This window comes from Emydura macquarii, unplaced genomic scaffold (assembly GCF_026122565.2).
Source record: "Emydura macquarii macquarii isolate MOO-44397 ecotype Brisbane River unplaced genomic scaffold, CSIRO-AGI_Emac_v2 contig_1451, whole genome shotgun sequence".
In the NCBI taxonomy this organism is placed as follows: Eukaryota; Metazoa; Chordata; order Testudines; family Chelidae; genus Emydura; species Emydura macquarii.
Window position 1 is genome coordinate 22,199,732 of NW_027131588.1, and position 24,876 is coordinate 22,224,607.

At 47.5% G+C, this 24,876-nt stretch overlaps 1 protein-coding gene across 1 annotated transcript; it reads right to left on the reverse strand.

Moving 5' to 3' along the window:
* Window positions 1-11,768: 11,768 nt before the first annotated feature.
* Window positions 11,769-23,208, reverse strand: GRHPR (glyoxylate and hydroxypyruvate reductase). The gene is made up of 9 exons (XM_067553355.1): window positions 23,057-23,208; window positions 21,105-21,235; window positions 20,006-20,078; window positions 19,238-19,354; window positions 18,405-18,493; window positions 16,921-17,025; window positions 15,769-15,904; window positions 14,774-14,904; window positions 11,769-12,266 (listed from the first exon to the last, which is right to left on the reverse strand). Exons 1-9 carry the CDS (start codon window positions 23,119-23,121, stop codon window positions 12,145-12,147), a joined length of 969 nt encoding a protein of 322 aa, XP_067409456.1. The 5' UTR covers window positions 23,122-23,208; the 3' UTR covers window positions 11,769-12,144.
* Between the last annotated feature and the right edge of the window lie 1,668 nt (window positions 23,209-24,876).

Below are 24,876 nucleotides of genomic sequence, written 5' to 3' on the forward strand. Positions count from 1 at the left end.
ACTTAATCCTGACTGGACCGCTGGTAGCCTGCAGTGGGTCTACCAGCCAGTGTGTTGGGATCTTCTCTGTCTGCCTGGTGGTCTCAGGGTGGAGTTGAAGGTGTTTCATTAAATGTATGATCTACAAAGTCCTAAATGACATGGGACTGGCCTACCTGAGGATTGTGTCCCCCCCGTGTCATAATGCCACAGCTGCTGTTTGCAGGGGTGCCTGAGCTGGAACGCTCTTGTAATAAAGCAGAGGGGGTGGCTGGTAGTGCATTCTCTGTGTGGGCTTCAGGACTCCGAACTTTCTCCAGAACTGTCCAGCTTTGGTGACCTTCTAGGTATACTGCAAAACACATCTCTGAGGTACTTTTGGAGAAGGCTGCAGGTATGATTCCTTGAAAATGAAGGGTCTGAAAGGAGATTTTTATAGGTGTCTGGCTGTCTGAGTTCCTATTAAAATATTTTAATTGCATTGTTAATGGTACGTTAGAGTACCGAGATCCTTGCATAGATGTCTCTTTAGCTATTTAAATAAAAAGCAAAGCAAATCCTGTAATATTGCTGACAAATTCATAATTTAAATCTTATGTCTTGAAAAACTATGCCCTTATTGCCAACTCTCTTTTTTTAGGCAGAATACTGTATCAAAGTAAATAGGTGGAAATATCTGGTGAGGAGTCTATAATAGAAGAGAGATTCTGAAGCAATTGTGACATTTCCCAGTGTGCAACCTGGACTGCTGTGTTTCCTTGGCTGTCCAGCCTGGGTTGCCTTTTATACTGCTTTACTGTCAGAACAGCCACCCCTCCAGGCTCTGTTCATTCTCCGCCACCAGCATGTAATGTCACTCCCAGCTGAATACCTGCATGCTATGTCCAGTCACCCATGAATAGATACAGGGCGACACCCATATCTACCACAGTTCTAGCCTTGCCCCCCTAGAACTGTGTGTCTTGTATGGTCCAGTGGGCTACTGAAGCGTACAAGCTCATAGTGTGTCATTCCAACAATGGGTAATGAATGTGCACCAGCCTTGTTTGCTCACGTGGGGGTTTCCCAGGCGTTTCAATCAAACACACTGGTTTAGATAAAGCAGTAAGCCAAGTTTATTAAGTAGAGACCGAAAGATTTTAAGTTATTGACAGGTGATAAGGCATAAAAGTCAGAATTGGTTACAAAAGACATAAAAAGATAAAGCCACAATCTAATTTCTAAACATTCCCAAGGCTAATAGTTCTAAAAACAAAATAGGTTGTCTCACCATTAGCTGCAATATTGCACAGGCTGCTGCTTTTTCCAGCCTGGGGCCACTCCACTTAGTTTAATGTTCTTCAGGTATTCGTTGGTGTAACAGGAAGCGGAGAGGAGAGGCCAGAAGCCTTTCTCGCCCCCTCCCCTCCTTTCTTATAGTCTGACCTTTTGTATTGGAGAAGTCTTTGTTGGGTCATGGGGTCAGCAGTTCCACTGCATACGTGCTCTTCAAGCCGACCTTCAGGTGAACTGTAAATTCTTTGTTTATAACCCCCATGCTCGTGAATCTCCAGTTTAAGCAGATAATGGCCTTTTGGGACCTAGCTGGAATGCCATTGTGTTTTTTGTCTTTGGAAAAAATGGTCTGAGGGTGTTACCCAATACTACATTATATTTCAGTAACACTCGTACAGTAAAATCTCATAGCTCCATATACAATGTTGATACATTTTAACAGGACAATGATGTTGAGTAGATTATGATTTTTTCAGATGGTACCTTAAAAGGCATACATCATACAAAATATATCACAACCATATAAAAATGGTGAACATGGGGTACGGGGTGTCATAGTGATTTAAACAGTCACTTGGTGAAAGCTGCGTGTGAACTTTACACCTATGTAAAACAAATGTTGCAAGCAAATTTTCTTTTCTAAGGATCTGAGCTTGCTTGTGTTACAACAGTTTTTAAAACTCACTGTTTCCTCTCATGGAAAAAGATCTTGGGAAGATTGATGCTAGGTTGGATGCTGGCAAAGTTTGACAAGTTAGAACACATTTGTTGAGTTCTGTCCAATAGGATTAAACATACATAACGCCACTTCATGCAGCTTCTCTGCAGTGCTACCACGAGCATTTACATTTAGATCCATCTGCCCGTCAATTGCTCATATGCAAACTTGGCTTAAGAGCAATGAAAACAAGCCCGTGGTGCCTCTATGAACTCCAAAACACGGTTGTGGTACAGGTGATGGCTGTTTAAACACCAAGAAATAATTTGCCGTCTAATGGAGATGTCTTGTGTTACTCCCTCTTTATATTTGATCAGCTGCGCCAGGATGATCAGACACCTATGATCTAATTAAACCAGTGATATTTGCCAGTTTTTTCAACCAGGAGCTGAGGCTAGCAGAGCATAAAGATATATTCACTTAGAGTTAATAGTCGCCTCCATGGTTCTGCTTGTCCCCCAACACTGGTTTCTTGATATACGGTAATTTTACGTGTGCTTATAGATTGCTGTTTGAGGTTCCAAACCCTGTATAAAATAGCATCTCAGTAGTGGTCACCATGTGGCTTCAATAATATTTGCTACGGCCCTAATGTATATTTGCTCTTTTCCAAAAAGGAATTAAAAATGGTACTATCTTACTCAACTGCAGCCCTGCCTCTGCTCATTTTGTAGTGGTGTTCCAAGTGTGTGATATTTTTGTTTGAGTGTAGCTTGTTGAAATTAGCTACATCTGAGATAGACAAAAGCATAACAAACTTTACTGGTGATAGATATATCATTATCTAAAGATAAATTGCAGTGTATCTGCGCACACGTTTACCCAAGTTCTAACTCCTATACCTTCAGATAAAGATAACTAGCAAATAACGTTACAGTCCTGTTAGCCTTACACACCTGAAGAAGTCAATTCTCTTCTATCTCGTGCATTAACGAGTTGTTTGTTAGATTAGTTACACTTACGTGAATGGGTCACAGCAGTGACATTGAAGAGGGGTCACAGAGGGCCTTATTTGAAGAGCGTGGGATAGTAGAGGTGTGTGTCAGGCTGTAACTTGGCCTCTCGGTGCTCTTCGGCTGTGTGTGTCAGTGAGCATGAGAGACAGAGAGAGAGACCCCAGCTTTGAGGTAAACAGAAGCTGTATTTGTAGGGCTGCTGGGGGTGGGATTTGTATTTGTGAACTGTGTGCATTTGATAGAGAGAGAAGGTGGGTGAGGTAATAGCTTTCATGGGTGAGAGAGACAGGCTTTTGAGTTTACACAATGTTTGATATAGAAACTGCTGAAATGCAATAAACAGGGAGACCCATAATTCCATGTTATGGTTATGTAGAGTAAATTGCACTTTTAAATCCCTGCGTAGTTGCAGATACAGAGAGAAAGAGGAAGAGCTGCTGTCCCCTGCCAGCTGCTGCCTCCCATGAGCCAGCCAATGGTTGCCATGAAGGGAGACCCGGTGTTTTCCAAAAGCTGCCCCGACCTGCTTGTGAAGCAAGGCCTTCACATGTGCATGTGCAGTCGTGCCTAGCACACCACGTAATGTGTTCAAGATTTTCATAAATGTCTACAATAATTTGGGGATGGTCAGAGGATGGATGCTCAGCCGCTGCTGAAAATGAAGACCCTTTAAGGTGTCTCAAGTTAGACAACCCAGATTCGTAGGCATTTCTGACAAAGTAGGCCATGCCTCTGCCTGCGTGCAGAGGTAGGCTGTTGGTGCACCCCTGAGATCTGCTGTAAAGCATGAAGCAAAAAGTCTCCTGCTTCTAACTATCCAGGCTGTGTAGTAGTAGCTCTGTAATTCACAGCAGCCTGTAGTTTTTATTGTTCTTAAAGGATGGCCCATTTAAATCAAGTCTATGGAGATTTCTTCAGTGTATCCTTCCACTATGAAATGTAGTTCCTATTGGAACAATAAGAAACAGTAGCAAGTGAAAGGTGGTAATTGGGAAAAAACCACACACAAACCCCTTTTCTAATCCTTTTTTAAGGGTAGGCAGAGACCCTTCCCTCACCCTTCCTGCCACCATTTAGAAGCACCTTTCAGCTCATTTTCTTATATTGCAAAATGTTCCAGGTTATTGAACAACGACCCGATTAGCTTTTATACGAGAAGATAGATTAATACTAATGTCACCGTTCCGGTTGGCACTTAGGCCTGGTCTATGCTTACCTTCAAATTCAGCGGCAGTTATGCCAGCAAGGCAGAGTATTTGGCGTACCTCCTGTCAACTTTGTACCTCCTCTTCTACGTGGCATCTTCACTGCACTGCACCGCTTGAGGGGCTGGTTTTAACGTGTCGACTTCCGGATCGAGTGAGCGGGTCTTCACTGACGGCTCAATGGGTCCAGATAGATCGATCTCAGGGCGGCAAGGTCAGTGAAGATGTACCCTTAGAAGTAGGGAGCAGTTTAAAACAGTCATGACTTCTTCACCCTGCTAAGGTGTCTGTGTTCACAAATTACAAAGGGTAGGTTAAACAACTAGGCAGGCTATAGTTCCCTACAGATCCGGTGTTCCTTCTCAATCTGTGTTGGAAATTACTTACATTAAAAATACAACAGTGCGACTGAGATTAGAAATTTATTTGCACTCTGGGCTGGAATCCCACAGCAGGTTTTTTTTTTTGGGTGCCGCTGATTGCCATGCTGTCTGAGCCATAGTTGGAGCGTAGTAGCTTTGCCCATGTAGCTTTCTGATTGCCAAGGAAGGGGCCATGAGCTGTTGAATCAGGCCCACAGAAGTCAGCAACCAAACACGAAGTAACCGTTGTGAAGCACACAGAGGCTGCGCAACCAAGCTCCGTGATTTTGGACTGAAATATATTTGATTGTATTGAGAGAAGCTATTTAAAAAAAACCTTTTAACAAATTCCAAAGCCAGAAGGGACCATTATGACTATCTAAGCTGACCTGTTATATAACACAGGCCAGAAAACTTCCTCACTATAATTTTTAGAGCCAATATTTTAGAAAACATCCACTCTTGATTTCAAAATAGTGACACTTATAGACGTGAAACCAAACCTTTGAGGTGGCAAATGGATCAGTGGGTGGGGTTGAGCTCTCCCTTGCCCTGCTGGATGTTGAGACACCCTGCCTGTTTAATCACCAGGATCTGAAGTGCTATCAAAGCTTTTAGGAGTTACAGTGAGTATTTTTAGAACTGCATCTCCTCTGATAAAAGGCGTGTATATAGAAGCACTGCAGGTACTTGTGTAGCACTTCAGTTTCTCAGGCAGCTACACAGCAGGTGTGTGTGGGTGGGAGAAGAGCAGCTTTGGGAAAGGCAGAGAGGAAGGTGAGCAGGGGCAGGGCATTGGTTACAGCTTTAACTCCTTAAAATAAGTTTACAAAATCACTAGGAGACAGCTGGGGAAAAGAGACGCTCCCATCCATAAAACAGTCGGCCATGGGCTATTTTGTGCACGAAGAGGAATGTAATATGAATTTGTGCTTCACTGTAGCATGCTCAGCAAAGCCCAGACCGTGACTAGGAGCGCAGCGTTAGCCAATCATTGCATATCTGTACGTGGGGCGAGCCCCCTACGGCTGCCCCCCACCACAGCATGTCAATACAGTGCGTGCCGGCAGCGCGGCGAGCCTGTGTAAAAATGTTACACAGGCTGGCGCCAGCCACTCGGTTGTATTTACAATTGGACAGCTTTGTCTCACTTAATTCTAGGACTGCGTATCAGAAATCAGTGGGAAAGAGGGAAGGGTGTGGGGCAACTTCACAAAATCAGTCTCCTGCTTGGCCCTGTCTTTCACATGAAATAAAATTGCACTCTGTTTCACGTAACGCTAGGGAGTAGGCTCTCGGGGTGCCAGTTTTGGTTGGACGGAGCTCTGGAGGTTTCATCATCTCACACTCTTTAATTAAAGATTCATTTTTAATTCCTGAGATGCCAGGACAATCCTGGAGAGCAGGCAACCCGAGCCAGGCTTGTCTGTAATTCTCAACCTACAGGTCGTGTGATAACTCTACCCACACTGTTTACTACACTGTCTCTGTAATTAAGTGTAGGTATTTCGTTAAGTTGTGGCATCTAAATTGACAATTCAGAGCAAAGGCTGCAGCACTATTGTAATTAAAGAGAAAACCTTAAATACCAGTTAAACAAGGCCTTCGTTAACCCAAATACATTTATTTTATAGCACCTGGATACCGGTTACATTAAAATGGACCTGGGCCCCACTTAAGTTTAACAAACTTTTTCTTCCACTTGCACCTGTGTGCCTTTCTGAGCCTCACACCCATTTGCTTTTATTTCCATGGCTGTGTATTGAAGGTGCAGAAACGTTCCCTGGACAGTCTCGATTAGGGTGGACAAAGGGTGTTTTTCCAAGTCACAAAGTGTTGCGATGGAAACCACACCCTGCCTACGAAGCCATGGGCCACACCCAGTGACGGGGGAAGCCCCCTGAGCCAAGTTAGCAGTGGAGGAATCTCATCGAGCTCAGAGCAGCCAGGCGGGGTTAGCTATTTCCCAAGTCCCCATTTCACCTAGCACCAGAACATCCTCAGGGAACCACACATGCCCCTCCCTGCTCCCCCTTTTTTAGAGGGACGGTGGTGATGGTGGAAGAATACAGATATTTACACAAGGGTAGCAGTGTCCTAACTAGCTGGTTCTTATCTCTGAGCGGCTGAAAGAAAGCATGATGATTTAAACCAGTCAACCAGAAATTGGGGACTTTAAATGGAAAGGAACCACATGCAGAAAGGGACGTTCATACAGTACAACTGAAAACCACTCCTGGAGAGCAGTTGGTTTTCCTTTTCCTTACTACACGTAGTTTGCAGTAACTCCTGTGGAAGTTACAAAAAACTGTCAATGTTACATGTTGAAGGTGGGGGTGAGGGGCGCAGGCCCTGAAATGGCTCTTTTTTCCACAGCTGTCTTGAAAGTCTCTGTGGCCATATTGAAATACTCTGCTCCAACTCGACGGGGCGATGCATTTACATCGCAAATCAAATGCCTTTAAAGAGGCTGGTGGAATCTTGCTCAACTTTCAGTTCAGGGGAAACCGCACACCCGGGCCCTGCAGCCAGAGCTCCTACGCGTAGCCTCCTGGAGCCCTAGCCTGTGCGTCACTTGGGTGCAGAGACGTCTCTCTCTCTCCCCCGCCTCACCGGGGTAGTTGCGGGGTGCACAGCTCCCTGACGTCCCCAGCAAAGTCAGGTTGCCTAAGTTAGTCTGCTTTACCGTTCTCAGAGACAGTAAATGGCGCCATGGCCAGAGTTACGTGCTTTCCCTGTTCCCCGCATTGCACAGGCCAGGCTCCAGCGGAATGAGAATATTGCCAGTTTTATTCCTGTAGCACCATCCCACAGCTGTTGACCTAGGTGCTGAGACTGGGTTTTTGGGGGGGGGGGGGGGGAGGGGGGAACGACGGGACTGTTGGGTTTTTATTGCTATGTAGACTGACCCTGAGTATGCGGCTCTAGCCCACTCAGGGAGAATACTAGAAGCTTTTCAAGATTCTCCCGGGTTTGGTAAAATTGATCATCCCCATTTTACAGCTAGGGCAACTGAGGCACAGAGGTGTGAAGGGGCATATGCAAGGTCACACAGGCCTCCTTAATCCCACTCCTCTATGGGAGTGTCCAGCTCTTTGAAGGCCTCCCCAGTTCTTTTCTGCCTGGAGCAGCTGCAGGCAGGTAGCTTAGATCTCCGGTGCAGAGCAATTTTAAGCAAAACCAAAAATCATAGCTGGCTTTTAGGGGGTTATTTGGTGCCGGGTGTTAGTCAAGGGCGTGTCTGCAGGAGCAGTTTCTGGTGTCCTCAGTGATTGGTGAGCTGGAGGCACTAGTGGTGGCTCCTGGCTCTGAAACAGCCACATGCAGAAATGCAAACACTGTGCATGGGGTAATGCTGCTCCCCTCAGCGTGCATGGCCAGGGATTGGCAGCAGGGGTTCAGAGACAGCGCTGGGCCAGGCTGTTACCAGCCCTGCTCCCTAGACTCCTAGCAGATGGGGGGGACAGGCTCTGGGGAGCAGGGGCAGCCGGCTGCAAAAACAAGCAGCAGACAATAAAACCTGCCTACAGAAGGTGCTGGAGGTAACAGCTCCGGCTGGTGCTAGAGGGGGTATGCCCCTGCCAGCTGCTCAATGCGAGCTCCCGCGTGGCCAGCCAAAAAACCACACCAGGCGAGGCCAGCTCCAATGACGCTATTAAACTGGATTGGAGCCACACAGCCCACATCATTTTTCTTCCAAGGCTTCCCCAGCCAGGGAGGAGGGGGCGGCATGTTTACTCCCTGGCTCCCTGTGGTTCTCCATCCAGCTACCTGCCTTTGGGGCTCCCCACGAGTTCCCAGGGCGGAGACTGATTCCCTCCGCAAGGAGCCAAGGCCAGCCCTTTCCTGCCTGCACCTTCCCCCCAGGGAGAGAGAGACTCTGGTGACTCATACCCCTGCACCTGGGGAAGAAGGCTACAATTAGCAGGACCTCTTCAGCAAGCTCATCCGCAAAATCCAAGTCTGAGAAGGATCCAAGTCTGAAAAGGGGGTGAAAAAAGCAAAGAGGGAGGCTAAAGGCTGCCTCTCCTCTCCCCCGCTAAGTCAAGGCAGGTCTGTGCATTTTAGCACCAGCCACCCACTTTTCAGACTCACTTGAGGCTGTTCCTCCACGGACTCAATTTCTCAGATTTTGCTGCCTTGCAAACACAGGAGCAAGAGCTGGAGAAACGGCTCCACTTCCTCCTCCATTTCCAGAGGGAAAGAAACCCCCAGACCCCAAAAGCAAAAGTAAAACGTGCCGGAAGAAGAAGAGCCCAAGAAAGACACTTTCGCTTCTCATTACTGGGAAGGAGGACAAGTTTCTGAATCTGAGCTCCAGCCTCCAGCGGAGGAACCTCAAAGCAAGCTGTTTCAAGAGGAGTATTTCGTTTCCGGCCTGACAAGTAGTGACTGGCACTGAACTACCACTGAAAGAATCTCAAAAGGAGGAGGCATCTCAAGATAAGAACTTACACAGACTAGATCTAGACAGAAAAGGGAGTGAAACCACGCCAATACTTCCTCTCAGCTTCAAAAATCCCAGTCAAGGAGGATTTCTTCCCCCAAGACCAGACAGAGAGGAAGATAGATAGATTGTTTAAGGAGGAGTTCTGAAGCCCTCTAGGTAGCCACAGCCTCTCTCTCTTTTACCTGAGCCATCCTGGCCTGGACTGATTCCCTTCTGAGATCAGAAAAGATTTGTATTTGGGAGCCATTTGGAGAGAGATCGCACAAGCAGCAGCCCTTGAAGCGGGCACCTCCTGTGACAGTCTCGGAGTTACTGTGCGGGCAATGGGCTGCAGCCTGGCCTCGTGGTGTCACCACTGGCGAAGGGCATGGACGGCTGATGCTCACGGCAGACCGGTGCCGGTAAATGCTCAGCACAAGGGAGGCAGGATCTTCGGTGAACCTGTTGAGAAATCCACAGCAGGATTCTCTAGATTAGTCAAAGACGACTTTCCTGACATCCAAGTCTTCGAAAAGAGACCTCGGGCCTTTACTCCTTGCGTTCCTACTCTGCTAAGTATTTGTGTAGGGGCACCCAGCCAGCCATGGGCAGATGGAATAGGTCCAGGGGCACAAGGGGCAGATGTGAGCAATCTCAAAAGCCCCAATCTTTTAATCAAGCATAACTGGGGGCTGACTCCCATCTGACATGGTCACCCAGATAGGAGCAAGCTACAAAAACCTGCAGCTGGCTGCATCAGCACCATGTCAGACCAATGAGTCCTGGATGTAGTCTGCCTGGATTATGCATAAGAGTCAAAGGCAAGTCCCAAACCTAGGCTCTTGATCTCCCGAACTTCTCCCAACCAGATGGAACACAGCTGTGGGTGAAGATAGCTATAGACCATCCTCTCCAGAATGAAGCAATACAGCGTTCCCAGGGGGCAGGAGAGTTTAGGCCTTTACTCTATCCTATTCTTAGTCCTAAAATGCTACGGAGGCAGCATAATCCTTGACCTCATGATTGAACAAGTTTCTCAGAAAACCACGGTTCAGGATGGAGACCCTGAAATCCACCATGGCAACCATCTCCAAAGGGGGATTTTCTCTCATCAATAGATCTAAAGGACGCTTCCCGGCACATTGCACAAGACCCACCTTTGGCTCTGCTACAACAGACAGCACTACAAGTCTACTTCTTTACCCTGTATCCTTGCAACAGCCCCAAGGGCATTTACCCAGTGCTAGTTATCCCAGCCTCGCTCAGACAGGAGGGGTGCACATATCGCTTCCCGGATGGTCTTCTGAGCAGGTCCTACTCCCTAGGATGAGAACAAGAGACAACTCTGCACAGCCTAAGTTCTGGAGCAGCATGGTTTCATTATCAACCATTCAGACAGCTAAATGATTGCAGTACAACCCATGTTACAGTTGGAAGTCATCACGTACCAAGATACACAACGTTTTTCTATCAACAAACAGGAGATCAGGATACTCTCCACCAAGTCAGCACTCAACTTCATCTATAAGGGTTCTGATATCATTGTATCGTTCCTCGATATGATGGTATCCTCCTCAGACATTCTACACCGGCCAAGTTTCCACGTGTCTCCTCTCCAGTAGTTTCTGATTTCTCTGAATCGAGGAGCCATCAACCCTATCTACCTTTGTCTCGTTGAAATCTCTATCCTGGTGGCTGCAGCTCAGCTGCCCAGCAGAGACCACACGTTTGCAGAGCAAGGGAGAACTGTGGTGACAACCAATGTCTGTCTCAAAGATGGAGAGCTCACTCAGGGAACAAATCCATCTGGGAATCATGAATGGACAAGGTGCTTCAACACAGTATCAAATGGCTTAGGAATGCCTTTAATAGGGCTAACCACAGAATCGAACAACTGAGATGTTCTAGTGATGTTTGACAATGCAGCGCAGTGGCTTACGTCGGGAAGCAAGGAGGCACCAGATCCACAGCCATCCTACGAGAATCCAACCTCCTATGTTCATGAGCAGGAAACAGCCTTCTGTCCCCTTAAGCTCCCGACATTAGAGGGGAGTTAAACACCCAGGCAGATTGCCTGAGCAGAGAGAATATAGATCCAGGGAGTGGAATCTTCACCCAGTCCTTTGATAGGTCACCCATCTCCGAGCCAGGGCCACGGTTGCACTCACTCTCCCCGGCGAGAAGGACTGCTTTATGCCTTTCCGTTTTTTGCAATACTCCCCAAGGCAATTCAGAGGGTCAGAGTCTTCTTACTGGATTGTATAAAGTTAATGCTATTATACCCGCCCTGACTGCACGCTTCTATTTGACAGCCTACTCTACGGGACCTGCAGAGCTTCTCTGTGCAAGAGAGTAAGAAAAACCTTCCCTTACCAAAAACTTCCTTTCTTCCAGAGCCCATCCCAGGCGCACCCAGGAATTCATTTCTGGGAGACTAATTTTTCCTCTCTGCATCTATTCTGCCCATGTGTGTTAAGGCAGAATTAATAGTTGCTGCATAGCAGGAAATAGTCATACTGGAAATTCTGACTTTCACTATGGTCAGCCACCTGCTTGTTAATCCAGAGAACTGAATGTATGAGCACATCCCCTTTTAGAAGTATTTCAAACTGACATAAGCTTAGGTGACACCTGCTGTCTTCACTGACAAGCTGGAGATTGAACCGGGGACCCTCACAGCAAAAGTCATGAGTTGCTACATCTTGAGCTAAGGAGGCATGCTCTCAAGGTGCCGGCGATAATAACCTCTGTAGATCAGGCATGGAGGGGCACACACAACATGCTGGCCATTGGATTACATCTCAAGATAAGTACACGTTTAAGGGTTTTGCTTCATCAGAGCCACAAAGAATAAAACAACCCATCTGATTACGAGCACTGCCCTCTTGGGAAAACAGGAGCACCTGTTCCAGTGAAGGGAGTGATTTTCTTTGAGCTCTGCCTTTCCATCTACGTACAGTTACGTGCTCTCCAAAGTCTCCCAAGCATTCAGTTTTTCTATTAGAAATAGCACAATGTACATACTGCTTCCATATAATAACCACACGGCTATGTGTTACTCCAGCCTACTTTAATAAGTTCTACTTGCAGAATGACAGAGGCACATACAACAGCGTCACAGCTCAACAAGCCAGGATCTGTTCTGCTTCTCTGGGCTGAGAGACAGTGGTCATTTTTACGTCATGACCTTGCCTAGCCCGCCGTATTCTTGGGCTTCTCTTCACAGCTGGAGTTCACTTGGCATCTTTTCCTCTTTCAAGCCAGCCAGAAGGTTGTTAGCGGCCAGCACAGACATGGTGCTTCTGGTACCATAGGTGGCACTTCCAATGTGAGGCAAAATCACTACACAGGGGAGAGAAGACATATTTTGGAGAGCGGTCTGTACCAATGTGTTTGTTATCCTATCACGTACACTTTGTGCCAAGTCTCTGTAACTAGTCTCCATGTGGGACGGGGTAGAAAGTTCAGCTGGGTTAATGCACCAGCCATTTAGCTCAAGAACTGGCTTCTAATAGCAGCTGGGGTAACATGGGAGGTGAGTATGGTGGCCTTATCCTAGTCACCATGGGTGAAATCCTGGCCCCACTGGTCTCAATGGCTGTTTTTCCCCTGACGTCAATGGGGCCAGGATTTCACCCCAGGTTTCCGGAATTGCACCATCTCCACAAGCCATGGTCTATTAGCCGTGCTAACGCTAGCTCCGCCCAGGAACAGACGAGCAAGGTGGTTTTAGATCAAGAGAAAGAGTGAAAGCCAACTCCCATGTGCCCTGGCTTTCCTTGGTGTCATAGCTGTTGGCCAGTGGGTTTGGTATTTGAACAGCTCGGTCAATGAAGTTAATAAACCATTTTAAAGCTTACTGCTTTTCAAGAGGAGTTGAAAAGCGTTTGTGCCCTTGTGTAGTATAAAAGCCACCTCTTTGAAAATAAATATTAGAAACAGTGCGAAGTCAAGACCTCTTGCTCCTAACATCTCACTGTTTAAAAAGAGCACAGGACTGGAAGAGTCCTCCTGGGTCATTGACTCCAGGCCCGTGCTATCGCAGACATCATCATCTTACCCCATTCCTGAATTTATGGAGGGTTGTTTTTATATGACAAAAGAACAAACTGTAACCATAATTTGTTTTAGTAAAACGAATATTGAGGATCCAAGCAGCCTCATAGAGGGCCTCCGTAACTGGCCAATAATCACAACATCTCTTCCTGAAGCGAGGGTGCAGTTTTCAAAAATGCCTAAATCCCAAATGCATTTTTGAAAATTGCAACCATCATTGTCCTCCAAGTCCACAAAAAAGAAAAAAGAAAGCAGTCATGCTGTGATATAAAACAGAGAAAAACGTTTTAAGAAACCATCCTGATACTGTGTTTTTATATCCCACAGAAGCACTAAGGGGGTAGACATAGAATTTTTACTTTACAGTTCAAAGTGGTTCTCCATGGAAAAAATGTTCCTACCAATAAAATGTAACTTTTCTTTGCCCTTAAAGAGGGCAGAAAGCAGACTTTTGGGACCAGTCGTATTGACTATTTGGAGGGAAAAGATTCTGGCAAAAACACAGGGGTACTATTTGCAAGCAGGTCGAATTGCATGTAAAACCCCGTGCTAAAACAGGTAACTTGACTAGCAAAAATGGAAGGTACCACAGCTGTCAGCTCATATAATTTCTACTGCTAGGAAGAACATCCAGCTGAATCAGAAGAGGTATTCTGGTGGGAAAATACAGTTCGGCATTTTAATGATTAACCACTATTAAAGTAATGAATAATCACAGCAAATCACCGTTTGACCAGGAACCAGTGTTCCAGCACATCCTTTTACATAGTATGTGCTTTCAGCTGTCTCCATTTCTGTGTCTAGATAGCTACCTACTCACATAGCCCTCACTACGGTAGTATCTGAGCACAGCACAAGCGTTAGTGGATTTTATCCTCATGACTCTACATTCATTCTTCCCCGCCGCATCACACCCGTTGTGCATTATATCAAATCTAGCCAATCAACTGGGCAAACATGCAGAATAGTTTCGCATGCAACAAATGCGGCTTCATGTTGTCCAGTCCAAAGGTGCACATTAGAAATCAGACATCTCTTGTTGTGTCAACAGGGCACATAGCCTTGCTTCCTAGAAAATAAAAGATGAAGCGTTCCCCAGTCCCGTGGCTCTACTAACATGTCATTATAATGGGTGTTGGGGAGAACCGCTGAGCTTTGCGTCTACACAGACAATATCCCACTAGGGAAAAAGGATGGACGTTAGCACACAGGAAAACTCACAAAGATTCCATTTAAGCAATCAGCCAAGGCACAAGAATAAAAGCAATCTAGAGATGGACTTCTATTGCGCCAATTACCATCGGCTTTCGTTTGAATGACTATCTAGATGCTTCTAAGATGCTCATCGCCTCGGTAGGATGGGGTCTCAAGTTCTCAGCTGATCAAATAACTGAAATCAATCCGTGAGATTGTTGAAAATGAGCCAATCAATCTGCACTAATCAACATTTGCCCTGAACGGAGCGAAGAACATCGACGAGGTTTTCCCTCCTCAGTGCCCCTTATATCACACTGCCCTGCTGTGGCTCCGTGCTGTGAGCAGCTTACTTATGCACAGATGGTTTGACTTGCCCTTGCCTGTGACTAATTACCCCGCATATTAAACCCGCTCACCAGGACTGAAATTCCTTGTCAGCCCAGTGTGGCAAACGCAATAGCGAGAGGTACGTGTGAGCCCTCTGCTCTAGCCACTAGAAGCCTTCCCATCAGAAGTGCAGGACGTGGGGGGTGGGGTAGGGGGGGTGGAGGAGAAAGAGAGCGGGCCAGCTCCTGCTTTCAAAGACAGCGGCTTACCACAGTTCTTCAGGGAAAGGAGAGGGTGGTCCGTAGGCAGTGGCTCTGGCGTTGTGACATCCAGACCAGCAGCTGCAATCTGGCCATTGACCAATGCCTGGTACAAGTCTTCCTGGTTCACCACCGCACCCCTGAGAAACACGGTGTAAGCGATAGAGGAAGTGGGTATTAAGCATGGGATGCAAACACTTCCGACGCGCTTAACTTTACACGCTTGAGTAGTCCCGCTGGCTTCAGTGGAACTACTCACCTGCCTCAGCGTTGGCCCGATCAGGGCCCTGAGTAGGAGGTATCAGATCTGCATGTCACTTTGTGCTCATCGTTCAACACCTCTAACAACCAGGTTCTGACAACTGCCCTCTCCATGCTCTGCAAAACGTCACTGTAACATCCACCGTACCCAGGTACACGCCGGGCTGGAGTTGTCCTGGTGCATTCAAATCCCATTTGGACACAAATCGGTGGAACGGAGTCTAAGCACAGTTTTGACACTCAGCTGTAACATCCATGTAGACAGGATCGTAGCACCTGGTCAATCCCCATCCTGGTACCGATCTTAGATGGTGACAATACTCATCCCCACCCCTGGGAGAAAGACCATTCGAGTATGACATGGGCTTTCTCCACCAACACAAAGTTTTCACACCCTTGAAAACAGCCACAGCGACTTCCTCTCAATGAGGAGAGGCTCCAAGATGGCGCCCACTTTGCAGCTGAAAGTGGCAATAATGCCATTATTTTAGCCATACTCCACCCTAGTGGGGAGAAAAGTTACTTCCTTGTGTCATCTAGAGTATCCATCACACACGGCTGGCGAGCACCAGCTCAGAGTTCGTGTCACAAGCCAACACAATACAAGCAAATTGCCTCTGGCGATTTCAACATAACCCTTACCATCCGTAACACCTGCATGTCACAGTCACCTGAATATCACCCGTTAAACCCTTTTCACCCACAATCTAGTCTTGGTTAAGACGCCAGTGACTGGCTTTCACCTGCTTGTGTTGATGAACACAGATGTTTTCTTCATTCGGCAAAAGAAATCCTTGTTGCACATTCCTTTCGTGTCAGGAGTTAAGGAACAGGTGACAACAATGAAGTCCGACTCCTCTGCTAGTTTATCGAGGGGGACTGGGGGAAACGAAACAAAACAAAACATGCCATGAGTTTCCTTGGGGGGGGGGGTCTCGTTGATTTTCATTAGTTTGATGACTAACCAATGTCCATTAAATAGTCATCAGTGAGTGACTGCTGCTTCAGGAAGGGCTGGCTAACCTCACCCCCGTGACTGGGAAGAGATCAGGGTTGCTAAACCCAAACAAAAATAACGTATGGACAAGGTGCCGGACTTTAAAGGACTTTTTTTTTTTAAATAACAGCCAAGGTTTCATCAACCAGAACAGGACATTTACACACGCTTCGCAATTCAGTCTTCCACCCCAGAGGTGGCTGCATTGTGTATTTCAGGCGTGGTACGTATTAGTTAGCAAAATAATGCCATAATGTTTTAAACAAACATTTAGAAGTTCTGTAAGGATTGAAGACAGATTTGACAACTCTTTCGGTTTTCAGCCAAGAATGGAAGGCCAGGAATATGCAGAGTTCACTGGATTGGCAAACAAAATCAATAGAAATTGATTTCTTTTGGGGGGGGGGGGGGAACCATTTATTTTTCAACCAAACAAGTCACAACTGGGCAACACCTTAAGACTTTGCAGGACGAAGTCTAGCCATGAGTTTGAACGTGCAGAAAGGCACAGTACAGAGAACGTGCATTGTTACAGGAAGATCTAAAATGTGAATATAGCTGAAGAGAGTGTCAGTTGGAGCTGGCAGTTATTGGGATGAAATCTTGGCCCCGCTGAAGTCAATGGAGTCCAGATTTCACTCACGACACTGTCACCACTTTCAATCATTAATATACTAAATGTGTTTGTGCTCTGCATTCAAACACCAGCCACTAATTGGGGCCCTAATAACTCAGCACGGTTATGTTAGCTTGAGGAACCCTTCATGTTCCCCACCACCACACCGAAGGACAAGACCTTCCCTGCATCAACTCATTTGTATGGTTTGTTATTCTGCAGTTAGGAAGAAAATTAATCTGGTTCCAGAACGGTCTTTCCAGCTTCACTTGTGTGTCTTACCAAACTCGGCTTGAAACTCGGCGGTGCTCTCTGGTTTGGGGCGACTTCCCGTATACAAAAATTTCTTGACCCCAAATGGCTTTAGACGGCGTGCCACTGCCTGTCCTAGAAACAAGAAGAGGCCACATCTCTGAACGCTGTACTTGGTTTGCTGCACAAAGTATACCATGAACCCTGCACATGGGGATCCATTGTTTCTGCAGCAGCATCTCTCTAGGGCCACTCTGACAGCCCAAAACAGAGCTCATTGCTCCAGCATCTTTCAACCAGGCTCCAGAATGCATCCTTACTGCTCAATCAACTGCAATGCAGCTTGTCACTTTCACTAAGCAATTACTCCGAATGCCCAGCTAGGTTTGTCAGGGATTTCCCATTCATACAAAAGACAACACGCTCCCACGCTCTGCAAGGGACGTGAATGAATTTTTGATTGGTGAAGTAGCTGCAGCAAAGGGAGTGATGGGACATTCAATCTGAAGCTACATTTTGGAGAGAAAATTTAAGGGAGGAAGAAAAAAAATCCACTGACCAATTCCACAAGCTAATGGAGCAGACAGCACTCCTGTGTACCATGGACTTTGTTTGGGGTATTTGTTTAACTGAAATGCAGCGAGAGAAAGTCCAGTTTGCTTTAGGAGTCTGATAAGGTGAAAATACGTGAATGTTTTACAGCTTAACATCTGAGCCGGATCATGCTCACACACTGATTGGTAGGGTGGAGAGACATTTGACAGTTCTCTGCCTAGTCAGCCTCTGGATCCTGGGGTGTAGGTGAATGGGGGAGACCATCAGCTGCTGGTTTGATTTTTTTGTCCTTTACAGTTCTCTCTTTATTTCACAACTTCTGTGAACGCGCTCGGCACCGCTAACATGGGACCCAGACACAAAGTTAAACACGAAATTGTTAGCATAACGGAGCGTGAAGGAACTCTTGAACGCCGCACCGAATGGGCGAGATCTAACAGTCTGCTCGGCGAAAGCTGGCGTGACCATATGGCCTAAAAGCTGTACCCACGATTCAACAGACGAATGAGCAAGAGAGCTCGTGAGTCACGGGTTGTTCCCAGCAGGAAAGGGGGATTGGACACACAGTCACATGCACGTGAAAAACACAGGCAAGATGAAGAAAGTTTCTGGCCACGGTAAAACTGATTAAAATATCAAAGCTACAGGCAGCAGACACCGGAGACAGAGACATCTTCTTCCCCGGCAGTGGGTTAGTTACTGTAATCGAACACTCTATTCTATACAGGTCATTGTACCACGCTCATCACATCCGAGCACCTTCCACTAGTGCATTCAGCAACAGCTGTCCCGGGTCTGTTCTCTCACCCTCTCCCCAGAGGGAGAAGTGCGTGCAGTGGAGTGGTTTCTTTTGGATTTAAACAAAACTGTATCTTACGCACGCATGTACATTGCTCAATCAGTCAGCAATGCTCCCGTTCCTGGGAGATAAACATTATTATATACATGCAAACACTTACCTATTCTTCCCAGCCCGATGACCCCAACGGTGCTATTGGACAAGCCGTACCCACACATCCACAGAGGCTTCCACGTTGTCCAACCACCACTATAAAAGGGAGGAAAATACAAACAGATGTTAGACAGATTCCACTTTGCAGCTGGCTTGGAGTCTGGATATGGACACAACAAATCGCAGATGGCACAAATGTTGCGCTCTTCGCAATCCGCATGGGGCAAACATACAGGCAGATATGATTTGGAAATAGAAATGAACAGGCATGAATGACGCTAATATGCAGCGACGGGCTCGACGATGTCCCTCCTTTAAGCCACCTTTAGCGTTAATTAGAGCAGCCTCAAGAGTGATCTAACTTTTGTTCCACGGCCCCTGGGAACAGCCACTGGGAGTATGGCCAGAGTTCACTGCACAATGCGCTTCCCACACTGGGAGCTGGGCTGGTGCAGGTGCTCTCTTCTGGCCAGAGAGGCCCCATGCAGGTGGATCTTCAGGAGACCATTTCCACCTACTTTAAGGCCCCTTTATACAGCCAGATATGCCCAATCTGTGTCACTGCCCTGACACCCAGAGTTATGCCTTAGATTTAGGACTCAAAACAGCCTCTGTGTAAAGGTGCAAGACAATTTCACTTAACTCACGCCGCATAGGGACAATGCTGAATTCAGCTAGCCCAGTGTAAATCCAGAGTCCCTGCAGCTGTATCTATTTAAACGTCTCAAGGCAGGGATCGTCTTTATTTTAGTGTAGTCGGGTTCAGGATCGATCGATAATACATTCGATGGCGTTACTCCAGATCAGCTCAGGATCCAGCCCTCAACTGTAAATACTCACTTCTTCACTTCTTCCACTGCCTCCGGCAGCCTGCGACACGTAGCTAAGAGCAAAGCTACAGCCAGTTCGGCGGTGGCGTTGGTCAGGATGTCTGGGGTGTATCCTACACGGATTCCGCTGCAATCCAAACACAGCATTTCGTTCTTCAAGTGTCAATGCATAAAACGCTAGTTTATTTACATTCGCATGAAACCCTGTTTGTACTGCACTTAATTCCGCTGGGCATTTTTTCTATACAGGTTCTTATATGGCCCCCCATCACCATATTATCGGAGCACCAAACAAACAATAATTCAGCATCTATCCTCACAACACCGCTGGGGGGCAGGGCAGGGCTATTATCCCCAATTTACCGATGGGAAACTGAGGCACAAAGAGACTAAGGGTCATGTTTTAAAAGCTATGTAGGTGCCTAAAGATGTAGACAGGCACCAAATGGGATCCTCTAAAAGTGCGGCTCTTATGCTCAGATCCTCAAATGTATTTAGGTTCCATTGAAATCAACAGGAGTTATGAACCTTTGAGGATCCGGCCCTAAGTGGTTTCCCAAGGTCACATACGGCCTGTGGTAGGAGCTGGGAACAGAACCTACATTTCCTGCATCCCAATCCAATGCCTTAACTCCAAGACATCCTCTGTTCCAATTGGTTTCTCTCAATTAATAGCTCTCCAATTCTTTCACCCAACAGAATGGCAGGGGACACAGAAAATACTGGAAGAAAATGTATTCCGTGGTTAAGAGTTAGCATACAAAGAAGCAAACAGTACCGCTTTTTAATTTCTTCTAGTGCCAGATGGTCAACGCCTACAGACAGCGTACTGATTACTTTAAGGTTGGACCCTGCAAAATATGAAGACAGAACCCTCAAAACCTATAGCGCTTAAAAGCAAACAAACTACTACAGAACAATGGAAAAATGAAAGGATAAAAATGTCTTACAATTACCAGCTTGCGATTGTCTGAACCCACCAGGTGACTTGTAACACCTAACAGGGCCGAAACTGAAAGAAGTTAGCAAAAGAGAAATACTTCTTTTTCAGGCAGCTGACTTTGGACATTTGACAGAGCTTTGTGTACAGCCAGTTTCACTGTTTCCCCTTTACAGTGCGTCAGATTTCCTCCTTTGCTGAGATACACAGAGTTAAGTCAGAGTGACCATTATGGCCATCTAGTCTGATCTCCTGTTAACACAGGCCGGAGAACCTCACCCAGTAATTTCTTCATCGAGCCCATAACTTCTGTTGGACTAGAGTAGATTCCCTTATAACTTTTTAAGGTATTGAAAGAAAAAAAAGGATGTACTATTTGGAGGATTTGCGAGAAATAGAAATTTTTTAAATTGCCAAAACATTAATGAAAGTTGACAGTGTCCCTTTAGCTAAGGAACAGTCTCTTTCAAGATGCTGCACCAATATTCCTAGCTCCTTCTCTTTGACTGGAATGGGAACAAGTCATTCTTTAGCTTTCATTTTCTGGGGAACTTTAGGTTGGGCAGAGAGTTTCTTCTTGCAGGGAAAAAACACACACACAAAAGGAGGACAAGACAGTGAATTTTGGCTAGAGAGTTCATGGGACCCTGAATTACTGGCCAGCGGACAGCAGGAAGCTGGATGTATCTCTTCATGTCTTACAGCACCATGCCTCCATGACGGAGGGACACGGTGTGAGAAGGTATTGAGGTTGAGAATTCACATTAATGCATAGGAGCAAAGGAAGGCTCAGCCAACCCGCTTCTCAGAGGCTGTGAGGGCGAGATACTGGGACCAAGATCTGGGCAGCACAGATACAATTCTGTAGGTCCTCTCATTCTTTGATGACAAAGGATCAGCTAGAGCCGTTTATGAGACAGCCGCGGCCCATGCCCACCTGCTGCATCCAGGACCTCTTTGTCTATCTGATCAGACAAAAGACAGAGCAGTCCATGCTTCCCAGCCACCTGCGCCAGCAATTCTGACCGCGGGATGGGTTCATCTGATTCCCACTGTTGGATACTGCAGCTGTAAGGATATAGGAAAGTCAATCGCATTAAAGCATGAGAAAGAGATCCCTTTCCTGTCAGCGTTGCGTACTGCACCGGATATTTGTATTGTGTTTGCCAAGGGAAACTGGCAACATGGAGTGAGAAACGCACTCTTATTTTAGGCAGGACGATGATGATTGTCGATTTCCCTTTCACAGCCCAATTTTTTGCCTGGAAAGTACTTGAAGGTGGGCAATAGTTTAAAAAATGCTGCTTTGAGGATAACGTACAATGTTAAACTAAGGTTAAAAAATTCAAGTAACCCATAGCCAAGGGGGAAAGCAATAAAATCACATAGCAGGCCTCCTTCAATGGCAAAACTCTGATTGATTTCACAGGTGCAAAACATAGGCCCTGATCCTATGAACACGTAGGCATGGCCTTAATTTTATCCACATCAGTAATTCCATTGATGTCAAATGCATTAGTCAAGTGCATAAAATTAAGGATAGATGCAAGTGTTTATATAACTGGGACCTGAGCTGGCTATGCAAAGCCTCGTTGCTTTCATTATAACCTTTGCTTCAGGGAATCAAAGGCACCGACCAGCATCGGAGGTCAACGGCCTACAAAATATTCCTGCATTAAAAAAAGAGAGCAAACGCAAAGTCTTTTCAAGTCACAGGAAGGAAAAAAAAGGTTCTGGGCAAATTTTTCAAAAGCGCCGCAATTCCTGAAATCAAGGGGAGTTAGGTGTCTAACTACCTCTGAGGATCTGGGGGGTCTAAGTGATTTAGGAGCCCCAAATCTCACTGAGAGTCAGTGGGACTCACACACTTCAAAGGGCAACATTTTCAAAAGTGCCTAACCATAGAACAGTGCAGCAGTTTGTTTCTTTCCTAGTAAAAACGGCATTTTGTCCCCCAGGCGGGTCATTTACAGAAAAAAGAAATTTGCAGCCACCTCTGATAATCGGCGGTTATCATGGAAAGGGGCAGAAAGAGAGCTGCAGTAAAACAGCCGGCATCACAACAACAGTCCTCATTCTGAAAGCTTGCCCCTTGTCCTCTGGGACACAGAGCACACCATCAAGCACCTTGGAACCCGTGCTGATAATCACTCTAGGTATCTCACTAGTTTGAATCAGGCTATAAACTTCCGGGCTGGGTCTTGGTCTTTTTACTCTGGCTGCAGGAACACTTACAGAGCCACAACAGCCGTGAAATCAGCTACTAGATTTGTACCCAAACCATTGACGGCCGGGCTGGATCCGTCCGTCTAGAGCAGCACCTGAAGGTTCTTAGGATGAGACTTTATCTCCAGTAGCACTTTGTCAGTAAAACCTTGGTCGGTCGGAGTGTGAAAAAACACACACGCGCGTGCACCGACCGACACAGCTTTCACGGACAAAAACGCTGGTGTGGCCAGCACTAAGTCCGGGGGAGAGGGAGACCTGGCAGCTGGGCAGCAGCACAGCTGTGAGGTCTGCAGGGTAGACAGAGCTGAGGGGCCGGCTCCGGGGGGGGGGGGGGGCCAACACGACACACGCTGTCTTTTTGTTCTGTGTTTGTACAGCACCGAGCACACCGCTCCCCCCCCCCCCCCCGGCAATACAAACAACAACAGGAACATTAAAACACGGCTGGGTGGCACCAGAACCCTTGGCAAAGGCGCTTTCCGCCGGCACCTGGCCCAGCCACACTGCCAGGGCCCGGCTCCCTCGGGGTGCCCAGCCTGCCCCCTCCGGGGCTGCTCCGCGCCGCCCAGGATCGGGCCCTTTCCCAGCCCCACTCCCCGGACCGGAGCCCTCGGGCCGGGCCGGGCCCGGCCACAGCCGCCGCCGCCCACGGAGCCTTACACGCCGGCCCGGTCCAGGGCCGCCAGCCCCTCGCGGGGGATCCGCCGGGTGACGAGCGCCTGCATCAGCCCGGCCTGCGCTGCGCCCTCGCCGGCCTCCGCGACTGGCCTGGGCCTGGCGCCGCCGCTCTCTGCCAGCGCCGCCCCCGGCCGGGCCCGCCTCTCTCCGCCCGGGCAGCAGCGCCGCCTCCCTGCTGGCTCCGCCCGGGCCTGCCCGGCAAAGCCCGACCGGCCCGGGCCCAGCGCAGGGCTGGGGCAGGCGGGAGGGAGCCGCGGGGCCTTTGACCCTGGACAATGCGCTGGGCGCTGGGGCAGGACCAGGCCTGGAGCCGGGCCGGGTAGTTGGAGTGAGGGTGAAACACTGGCACAGGAGGGGGGATAGGTGCCAGTCTAAGATCAGCAAAAACCCCCGAATATCGGCACCGTCCCTATAAAACCGGGACACCGGGTCACCTCATACAGGGGTTCCCAACCTGTTACTCAGCCAGAGCCCCCCATTTACACAGGGAAAGTTTTTGGCCACCCCAGCAGACCCGTCCCGGCGTTGCAACGCTGACGCTATTTACCGTGTTCATTTAAAACATTCAACGTCATTTTCACATTTTTTTTAAAATAAAAAATACATTGGCTACAACGCCGAACAGAGCGATTACATCCGTGTAGCTGACAGTTATTGCTTCAGCTGTCGATTACATTTACTGGGCCGTGGTCAGACCATTAAACAACCCTAGCGTTCACAGTTGCTAAATTGACACTTAAAACTGTGGGAAGGGGGCACACAGCACGGATTCCAGACACTGCGGCTATGTCTAGGGATCCAGCGACAGACTGCTGTAACGCAGAGTGTTCCCTGGTGCTGTCTCAGCTGTGCCATGGGTGCCTCTGACTGGCTCCCAGACCAGCCCAGACCCAGGAGGATACAAAATGACTTAAAGTCACTGTATCCCTTTTCCCCTGGCCTGCAAGTTTTGGTGTGCTGCACCTCTGTAGTGCCTTGCAGTAATTGTCCTTGTTCATCTCACTTAGGCCCCATGCACAACTTTGTGATCCCCCCCCCCCCCACTGCTGGCATAGTGTGGGGTAAGGGGCACAAGGCAAAGCAGAATTTGCTTCCACGTAACTAGCTAATGGATGAATTCTGGTCTTAGCAGCATCAGTGTAACTCCAGAGTTAGCTCCAGTGGCTTCTGGGGAATTATTCTGGAGTCACACTGTTGTCAACAAGATCACACGCTGTCCCTGAGGAACCTATCTAACTAACCAACCAACCAACCAACACGTAACAGCGTATTTTGTAGGCAGCCGTGAACCCATGATCTAGGTCTGATTGGATCTCTGAGCTGTCAGTTCACATCCTGCAAAACATGGCCCGGTGCAGCGCTGGCTACGTCATGGAACACGTTGATGCCATCCAGTTGATCAGACAGCGTCTCCAGCATCGCAGTCTGGAGCAGCACTTCAATTGCCGTTAGTGAAAGCAGAGCTCTGCACACCATCAATAAAGGGCAAAACTCCAGAAAGAAATTACGTCTGGTTTGGAGTGGGAGGGGGAGCAAATCAGCCCAGCCTGCTTTCCTCCCAGAGCTGTTTGAAGCCACCTGTGACACGCTGTACCCCACGTACATCCTTATGGTGTGATTTGTGTATCGTTCCTGTTCACCCTTACAGTGTGTGTGTATTGTCTAATGCAAAGTACGTCATGTAAGATGTTTTTGGAATGCCCATGACACACTGAACTTTATTGTTAGGGTAGCATGGTTCCTGCATTGTCACAAAGGTACAGATATGAAACTCTGCTATGCACTATCCCCAAAGGTGTGTC